Consider the following 10,286-nt stretch of genomic DNA (forward strand, 5'->3'; position numbering starts at 1 on the left):
TTGAAGTATTTGTAAACAGAGACCTGCCAAAATTCTAAAATCAATCTAAAGTGAGACTTTGTTACAAAGCTTTAGAGCAGAAGAGATACCTCTTCCAGTTTCTTTTTGCATCATTTAATCCTCAAGACCCCATCACATTAATGGTTACATTATCTATTTCATTAGAGCAGGGTCACCCCCTCAGTGTTTTAGAAAGTACCATCGTTAGCATGCCCTGAGGTCGGGCAATGATATCCATGATTTCACAACAAAGAGAAACCTTTGTTATCTCCCTTTTCATTCCCTGGAAGAGGTTTTGAGAGACAGTTCCAAGTGTGTCAACAAACTTGAGGTAGATGGACTTCAAAAACTGAGAAATAAATGGCATGGTCACCTTCTTAAGAAAGCGGGGCAGCCTCTAGCAGCCAGGTTTGTGCGTGGTTTTGTGCAATTCCAAAAGTTGCTGGCTTCTAGGGGAGATACGTCCATTGGGAATATCAGCACAAGCAGTATCCCTCAAGAACACCATCCATATTCCAAGGAATTGTAGAAGGAAGAGCATCTAATTTATCTGTCTTTTACCACTGTAGCATTGTTTCCTGTAGATCTGGAGATGTGTGGAAATATTGTGTTTATCATTACAGTATTCAAGTATCATCCATACAGAAAAGAAAGGCTACATCTCAGAAGACACATTTAAAACCAAGATTTCATACCAGACTGTTTGACTTGTAACATGCCAAATAATTCTTTTTTTTTTTTTTTTTTTTTTTTTCTCATGCACATTGGATGGATAAAATTTATCCCATGTCTTTTGGACTCTCAGTATGTTTCTAAAGACCTTAAGTGCTTCTTACTGGCTTATTTTAATGAGAAGAAAGCAGATTAAGCCTCACTACCTGTTCAATTGGAAAACATCATTTGACAGAACAAAGTCTTCTAAAAGAATACTATCTGCCCATCTCTATTCAAGCACATACCAATCTGTGTGTTCTCTTTTGAACTTTTCAAATAATGCACTTCTTCACCTCCTCTCTCTTTTTCCCCTCAGGGCTCACACTTGTTTCAATCGTCTGGACCTTCCCCCTTACCCATCATTCTCTATGTTATATGAAAAACTGTTGACAGCAGTAGAAGAGACAAGTACTTTTGGACTTGAGTGATACACAAACCACAGTGCCCAGCTCATTGGACTTTTGTGGATCTGTCTTCTCAAGGAATGAATGAACTTTTGTGTTGGATTTCCTAGAGGAAAATTGTTTCATGGTGCAATTGAAATAATGAGGTTCCACAAAGGAGCTTGTGAAGCAATTAAAAAGCATTGTGGTCGTGGCAGAATTCTCGACGGTGAAACTAGAGTGTGCTTGGTGTGCAGGGAAAGCCAAGTCTTGCAATCCATGGGGTTTTGGGATGACTACATTTCTTAAGTTTATGTTCTGAGCAAACCAGAAACGTGATGCCATGTTGTGATCCATCTGGTTACTGCAAAAGTGACATGTACCCAAGGACTGGATTTCATCAAAATTGTTGAATAGAAAATTCAAGTCAAAATGTGAAATCATTCAGTCTCTTACCTACCCAGTAAATTATCAAAAAAGCATACAACTGAACTTTTATAAATTATTTTTATTTTTTTTTAATTCATGAAGGTACATTACTTTATGCCATATGTTATAACAGCATATCCAACACTTGCTTTACCTAAGACTACGAGTGCCTGCATGGGGAACACCATAGAGCTCAAGTTCTGAGGCAGAAGTGAGTTGGAAGGAAAATCAGCAGCAAAGGATGTAACAACGGCTTGTGCATTGAGGAGGTTTGTGAAATGCATTTGCCAGTGGTGTGTATAACAAAATATGAGCTGTTACAATGAACTTAATAACTTAATAAGACTGATTTTATGCTTTATACTGCATGGAAACTATTTTAAGAAGAAACTAGCAATTTATCACAGCATATCAGGAAAAACCCTAACACAGTGACTTCTGTTTATTTTTATAGGTTCATTATATTATGTTTCTTAGAGTGTAAACAGGAAACAAGCAAACAAAAGTGTTATTTCTGTTTTGTCACTTTCCATGCTTGAACAGACATTCTGCTAGTGTGTATTCTTTAAGCACTCTCCAGGGAAAAAAAAAATGCCTTTTATTTTTATAACAGTAAAATAATTCCCGAAAATATTTTGCACTGAATGTACCAAAGTTGAAGGGACATTATGATCTGACTGATAGCAAATTGCATCACTATCAAATATCTATAAAATGCTTAGGAACCAGGCTTTCTTCACAGTGCCATGTCTATAGATATCAGGACTGTGCACATAAGTAATAATTTTATAATACTATATGTGATATTGTAATATGCATTTATTTTAAATGCATCTGGGTCATTTTTCATGCATTGGATAACTTAATGCAGTGGAATTTAATACAGATATTTCATATGCTCCCCACAACTTTTTATTTGTACAGCACTGTAAAACACTAGCTCATTTGGAAAACCATGAATAACTTCTTTAAGGTGAGCCACTGGTCATAATGCCACTGTCCTATATCAGTGAACACCTACAAGATGTAACCTGTTTGTAGTGTCCAAGCTTGCATTTTCATTGATAAATAGTTTTCTTATCAAATGTTATTTGAAGCAGTTTCTATGGCATATCAAGCACTGCATGGACACCAATTTCTTTATGCTTAATTTTGCTGAAATACACAAGGCTTGCTCGCTTCTATTTTTGGTACTTTTCCTCCAGATGGTCTTGTGTGAACACTTGTGCAGCTGCGCCCCATTTCTTGAACAGCTGCTGCCACGCACTGCATCCACCACACTTTACAATGGCAGGAGATGCGCTTGGATGCTGGATGACAAGAGCACAAATCCAGCTCTGTGCTAGCCCTTTTGGTAGTGCTGCAGCACAGCAGCGTTTTCCCTGTTCTGTGGGAAAAGTAGCTTTTGGAGTAACCTCCTCACTTTGGAGGCTCTTGAAGGGGCATCTGAGGGAGGTGTCCTGCGTGTTCTGGTGGGAGGTTTTTTCCAGCGGAGGCGAGTGTCCCTGGAGATGTCGTCAGCAGAGACTGCCAGTCCACCCTCCGAGGCAGAAGGCAGCTGCAGCTGTGGCGGTGACTGAGAAAACCCTTCAGACTTACTGAGGAAATGTCACATGTGCAAAGGAAAAGCAAAATCAGGGGGAAAGCATTCTTTTATTTCAAGAATAATTGAGCTTCTGCATGACATCTGGGACTCTCTTAAGTAACTTAGGTTTTTTTAGGCTACTTCTGGCTGGTATGAAGTAGCAAAGAAAAATCCAAACACATCACCCTGTTTCTACACGTATATTTATCAGTCTTTGCTAAGATTGCATGTCATGGGTCCTAATGCACATCTTTTTTCAGAACATGAATGAGCAGTAGGCAAACTGACTTTTCAGCAGGTCACTCCAGCATGGCTCATGTTTCATGGGATCCATTCACTGAGTAGCTGAAATTCTGGCACTCAGAGCAGAATGCAACTTCTGATTGGTTGAAGGACTACAGAATTTTCATTTTGCAATACTGTGTTATCTGTGGTCTTAAAAAAGAGATTTCCCAGGTGGAAACTGTATCTACAAGTTTTGAACCAGATACTCTTTGGAATGAAAAGTTTAAATATTTGGCACAAAGTAAGTTTATACTAGTCTGCCTTTTAAGTTATGCTTTTGTACAAAACTAAAACAATAAATGCATCTTGTCAATTTTTATTTAAATATATCTACTGCACCAATTTGTTCTGTATTTATGCATGTAAAAATAATTGAAATCAGCCATGATAATCTAGTGTTCTGTAAAGATGGTGACAGGGTCACGAGTGGGGCAGCTGTCAGTTAGAAAATAGATAAATAAAAAAAAATCCAGAATCTTTGTAGCACTGAAGCCGAGAGACTAAGGAGAAGTTGCTGCTTCCTCCTGTGCTGCCAACATCCCCTGGGGGACTCTAGAAAAGTGCTGTGTGAAGGCTGAGGTGTCAGCTGGGTACAGCTCCCTGTGCTGCCTCGAGCACTTGTCTCTTTGTGACTGTAAGTGATGCTGCTGCTCTGAAGGGATTAGCAAGGAGGGACTATAGGAAAGGAAGCCTGAGCTTAGTCAAATACCCACATCTCCTGGCAACTGCTTGGAATGTTCTCCCTTTGGTTTTGGAAGCCGTTCCCATTAAATGTGTCCCAAGGGAAAGGCAGTTTTCATGTCCTGCAGCTGACTGCAGCAGGCACCACCATGCCATTGCTTATGACACAGGGATGAAGGTCCACACAGAGCAAGGCGGGGGAGCCTTTCCAAAGTTCTGTGTGTTCTTGGAGTTTTTCCAGATGGTGCTAAGGAGCTTTGCATTTAGGAAGGAAAAAAGTACACAGAAGAATCCCTTCAAGCCAATGACAACTCATATTAACTTAACCTGCAGCATCTCCATCACACAGAGGCTGGCAGGGGAGGTCCCTGCAGGAATTTAAGTGAGGTGCCCCTGTTTCCTGCTCTGCTGGGAAGTGGAGCCACACATCAGCAGCCAAAAAAGCAGGTCCCAGGTCACTGCAGCCTGGGCAGGCTGGCAGCAGAGTGGCCTTTGTCCCCCATATGCTAGAGCAGGCCCCTCTCCCCAGGTCCCAGCATCCCAGCCTAGCAGAGGTGTGCTTTGCTCACCTGGCACTGCTGGCAGTCAGGTTATAGCCAGAACACTCCTAAATACCCCACAAAAACTTGGAATCAATAAGTTCTGCAGTGTGGCACCTGCTCTGTGGCAAGCACCCACTGAGAGTCTGCAGCCAGCAGCGGTGAGGGGAGTGGTGCCTTTGCCCACAGCAGCAGGGCACAGCCATCTGCCACCTCTGTCACACTGCCAGCAGCACCTGGCAGGGCAGGACAGGAAGGCCTTTCAATCCACCCCCTCCCTGCCAGCCATTTTTCCTTGGAATTCATCAAATATTTGCCTCCTTTTGCTTTTAAACATTTTCATTACCCTGTACTGACCTTACCATAAAAAATGTTAATATGGCTTAGAGAATATGTGGGGTGAACTCTTCATTCCCAGGCACGCCTGCTCCTGGGCACCACATGAGCTCCACATGGCAGCAGACAGCCCCGGGTCACACAGGGGTGGGAATAGCTGTAATCTTCAGGGAACTGAAAATCTAGGCAGCAGTGCCCTGGCAGGACATCACACAAAGCTTCTGGTAGGAGTTGGACTGGCAGAACACTGGACTGGTAGTTTGCTCAGTTTAAAATTATAGGAAAAAGGTTTGTGGTTTCTTATGTATTTTTAATCCTTTAGAAAAAGTTAAAAAAAATTCCTTCTGAAGTATTTGCAGTTATATCATCTGGTTGTTAAATGTAATCTCAGCACTATTAATTGCAGATGTTTACTGAGTTTCTGCAGTGGTAGCTGCAGAGTTTTATGGAGCTGCTTGAAACATGCTGTCTCTGGACTGAGAGAATCCCTGTTCACATCAGGGAAACTTCAGCAGCTGTGTTTGAATGGCCAGTGTAAGTTCATTTCCCATAGCATAACACAAGTTACTTTTTTCAGTGAATGAAACTTATCTGCATCAAGTTATTCTAATAGTGTTGTTTTCCCTGCTACTTTTTAATGTGGTTAATATATTCCTGTTAGCACTAATGGGAATTGATCAGAAGGTTAATCTCCAGTCATAAGACTGCAGATGTAGCTTCCTCTACTGTTGTTTTCCCTTCTCATCCTTTTCTCTCTGGGCAAGCAATTGAACTCCAAGCAAAATTTCAGAAGAATTATTCAAAGCTGGCTTCATAAACTGACTCAATTATGTGCTATAAAACAGAACTGCAGAAATGCTATGGGTGGACTGGCTCATCAGTTTAAGTAAAAAATTCTTTACAATTTTGATAGTGCAATGACATGGCTGCTGTTGGACTAGTTTAACATTTTGCCTAAATATTTCACAATAAAAGTTTTTTGGAGGTTGAATTTGAAATTACTTGTTTGCTGGAAAACTAAATATATGTTAGGTAAATACTAGAGGAAAAGAATAACTACTGTAAAGGCAGTATAACCCACTTCAGTTAGCAGTATGCAGAATTACAGTGTTGACTCTCCAAACGCAGAATTTTCACAATGAGAGATGGGGTTTATATTTTGCATGTCTTCTAAATAGACCATGAACTTCACAGTGCTTCTGTTCAGCTTTAGACTGACTAATTTTGGCACTAGGCTACTACTGTTTGGGGTGTTCATTGCTATGAAATGTTTTTTACTTAAACATTTTTAGTATTTTTACTAAATATTTTCCTTTAGGACTTTACTTCATAGGCTTTGATCAGAACCATATTATGCTGTAGGTATTTTAAGGTAAAATCATGATTATTTGATAATTCTGTTCTGTATGACTGACCTTCTGGCCACTGTTTAGAAAGGTTCCTCCTGATTTTCGATAAAAGGATGACAGTCAAGGACTCCTGGAATGGTTACAATCTATTGAAATGTCTGAATGCAAAATGCATTTAAAAATACCTCCTGATGACTATGTGAAATAATTGCTACACTCATTAGCCCCCTTCTAAGTCTCTATTTCAAAATTTGAACTTGTTTCCTTTCAGATTACATTGCAGAATAATTATACTAAAATTTTAACTAGAGATGTATTCTGACAAATTTCTCAAAGCTATGATGGATGTGAAAGGGAGCCGAGCTATGCTGCTCTCAGTCATCTTGCCTGTTAAAAAACTTCTGAATAATGAAACTTTATCTTTTGGGTTTCGGTTGTTTCTTGTTTTCAGAACTTTGAGAACTTCTCATTCAGCCGTGTTAGAAAAAGCCTTGCCTACTTTGAGGCTTTTGTTAAGCACTCAGGAGGTATATTGTTCAACTAATTTAACATCCTTTTGTGCTGACATCAGTTAGCTTTTAAATGTATAGACCTACAGAACTCCACAGGACTCTGGTCTCCCTTATTCTGGGCTGCCTTCTAAAGCCATCCATCCTGTCCCTTTTTATTGCACATAATCCTACAATCACCCAGAGACAATTGCTGACCACCTACACTGACTGTAGCTGTAGTATTACAGTAAGACTCTTGATTTGGTTTTGCTTTCAAAAGCAGCTCACTTAGTCCAGAGTCGACAGGATGACTGTTACTCTGACATCAAGACTGAGCTGTTCAATAAAAATAGTCATAAAAGTGGTTTTGAAAATAGTTGATTAGATATCCATGGGCTGTTGGCTGTTGGCCAGGTGGGTGCAGAGCCTTTGCAGTGAGGCAGGTGATGCTGATTCAGAAATCACAGCAGCAGGAGATCTGTTCTGTAGTGAGCACTGGGCCTTCCACAGCTGGAGGCTTTCTCATGCAGCCCTTGAGCTACATTCCTCCCAAAAGCTCATTCTATCTGTGATGCCTGCTGCTTGCAATACAAGCAGCTCGTGACACACTCCCCTGACTACTCAACACCTTTCGTTTTAAACAAGGATTACATTTTTCATAGTTAGAAATGCCCATCCAGCAGCATAAGGTCAATAAAAGAGGATTTTGCTGAGACATCATATTTGATTGCCATGCTGACTGCAGTCAGACGTTGGAGCTCACTAATTTTAAAGTAGATTACTGTATGAATAAGGAAATAAATCTTGGAAGCCTCATAAATAATTCTAAGAAGGAATGCAATTGTAGGTGCTGTAATGATAAGACAGGGCAGTTCCACGCAGCACACAAGGTACAGCCATGGAGGAGTGCTGGAGTGAAGACAAGTCTGAGAGTAGGCACAGAAAAAGGACTGCACTTTGAGGACAGTGAGCTGTGATGAGCCCTGGGATATAAAACAGGATACTTCCTGCTTGAAAATTAGGCTATGATAATGCACTTAGGAAAAAAAGACTGTTCATCCTGAAATACATTGGTGTTACTGCAACTGCAGGACATGCTTTAACTGATTATTAGCTTTTGAAAATCTAAGTACACAATCAGAAAATTTACTTCTACGTTGTTTGGCTTTTTTGCTTTGTTTTATTGGGACTGTGTTGTTTTTTTATTTGGGCTATTTTCAGGAAAAGGGAGGCTTTTAAATAAGGGTGGTGTGTGGAAGTGGTCTTTTATTTGTACAAGTAATGACTGTTTATTATTATCTGCATTTGACAAGGGATACCACTTCTGATAAAAGGTTAAATCATCACAACCAATGGTGACTTTCCTTTTCAGTGTGATGGGCCAAATCCCTAATGTTTAGATGTGTCAAAATGCAGATTTTGGTTTTTTTTTTAAGATACTTGATATTTGCATTATAGTTGTGTAAGAACTATAATGCAAATATCCACATGCATTTCCACAAAGACAGAGATTGATGTGGCATTTTCAAAGCTTACTTAGGTAATTGTGAACATTCTAATTACCTTAGGTAGCTTTAGCCAAGCAGATGCAAGTCTTGATTCCATTCACACTCTAATGATATTATCAAAAAAATACTGTGTAAGAGAGTGGGAGGATTTCATGATGGGTTTCTGTACCTAAAAGTTGATGTGTTTTTTTTTACCTGAAAGACAAGATTATTGGATCATTCAATATGAGAGTAAAAAGAATTCCTTGTGATTTTTCTTCTGCAACATGGTTACTGAGATGGGAGGAGTTTTATATAAACTTGAAGTCCTAAATGAGAAGACAGCTTGCATGTTGAACCATACTGGTTCAATAGTTCCATACAGTAGGACATTTTTCTGCAATGAGTCTGCAACACTCAGGAGACTGCTGTTTATTATCAGCATTGCAGGGAGGAGGAGAATTATGATAATATTAACTACATAAATCACATTTGGAGGATGCTTTTTCTTTGCACACTGTTTTTCCTGGGTATGATGTAGCCTTGAGGGCATCCATGAATCCTGATCAGCAAGGCTGCTTTTTGAATAATTGACTGAACATTTGTAAGGGCTGGTACAGTATGGAAAGGGAGATCTTTAGAGGAAAAGAAGGTAATGAGGGATGTGGTGTGGAATACTGCTACCCCCAAGTCAGTTGATGTTCCTGCCCTTGCTAGGTTACAGTTTGTGTTATTCAGCATGTTTGAAAGTGTGTAGAGTTTTACAAGTTTTTTGTAGTGGGGATGCAGGCATCCAGAATCTAACAGGATTACAGGTGCATCTTCCTCATTTTTGACAATTACTTGATATAATTTTATACCAAGTTCTTTGTTTTTAAAGAATTTCAGGCACTGAGAATACGGAGTGCATATTTATTTCTAAGCTTTAAGTAGAACACGGTGTATTTTTTAATCCTTTCCATACTTTTCGGTTAAGTGTTCACAAGACTGTATATCAAATACAATTCCAAGTTTTTCTATCTTTCTACAAGCCAGTTTTAAGTTTCATCTGAATTTGGTACATGACTTTCACAAAACACTAAATGGGGAATACGTGCTTCAAGCATTAACATAGTTTCCCTCCCTTTCCCTCTTTACATTGCATTACATTTCAGTATTTTTTTTCTTCGAGGTAGAGAGAATAGATAGAAAATGTGTTGAGTGTGTTACAGGAGCACACAATGTGTGTCATTGTGCCTGGCTTCAAGGAATGTACTATAATGTTTGACTGCTCACAGATTTACATAATTTGAATACAGGACTGTTGTGTTGTATTCCCTGTTACTCAAAAACATTTGCGGAAAAGAATTTTCTGTGTATAATTTTATTTTCATACTGATCTCTATTTTGTTTAAGACCATGTTTCATCATGAAATCACTTAATTAAAATAAATCTTCTTACAAAATCCACTTTGTAAAACATTTCTTTTATTGTGCCTCTGAATATATCGTAACATCCTTTTTGAAGTGAGTACCTTTAGATCATTCTGTCTTTTGGAGCTTTAAAAACCTTTAGAGAAACCACAAGGTACTTTTTCTGATACCTACTTTGCTCAGTGGTTTCTGGTGGCCTGTGGAGTCTGGCAGATTACAAATCATGAATTTGGAAGTGGGGAAATTAAGGATTCTGCAGCCATATGCAACATAATTTGAATAAGAGCTACATATGAAAAAAAACCAAACCTACGACCAACAAAGCAGCAGATATCACAGCAAACACCTTGGAGAGGCCTGGGCCTCGTGGAAGAGCCTCTGCTTTTGAATGGAGCATCAGAGCTGGCAGCAAAATACTTCCCAGCAGTGGCTGTAACACAGGAAAGCTCTCTTTTTCACAGGGAAATACCTTCAGGGGAAATGTATTCTGATGTCTTATAATAGCCAGTGGCCCCCACCAAATACTTCCTTCTACTTTTCTAAGAGATGGTAGTGGTTAGAGTGAAAGAAACTGGTCTTTAATCAGCTCTTAGG

At 39.4% G+C, this 10,286-nt stretch overlaps 1 protein-coding gene across 2 annotated transcripts in view; it reads left to right on the top strand.

Moving 5' to 3' along the window:
• The window catches only part of HECW2 (HECT, C2 and WW domain containing E3 ubiquitin protein ligase 2), a 149,503-nt gene extending 139,775 nt beyond the window's left edge, over window positions 1-9,728 (top strand). For both annotated transcript variants that reach the window (XM_021555393.3, XM_021555392.3), the window contains exon 29: window positions 1,031-9,728. In XM_021555393.3, the coding sequence (XP_021411068.2) occupies window positions 1,031-1,142 (112 nt within the window). In that variant the 3' untranslated portion in view covers window positions 1,143-9,728. The remainder of the gene's footprint in view (window positions 1-1,030) is intronic.
• Window positions 9,729-10,286: the final 558 nt, after the last annotated feature.

The sequence above is a fragment of the Lonchura striata genome, chromosome 8, assembly GCF_046129695.1.
Source record: "Lonchura striata isolate bLonStr1 chromosome 8, bLonStr1.mat, whole genome shotgun sequence".
Classification (NCBI taxonomy): domain Eukaryota; kingdom Metazoa; phylum Chordata; class Aves; order Passeriformes; family Estrildidae; genus Lonchura; species Lonchura striata.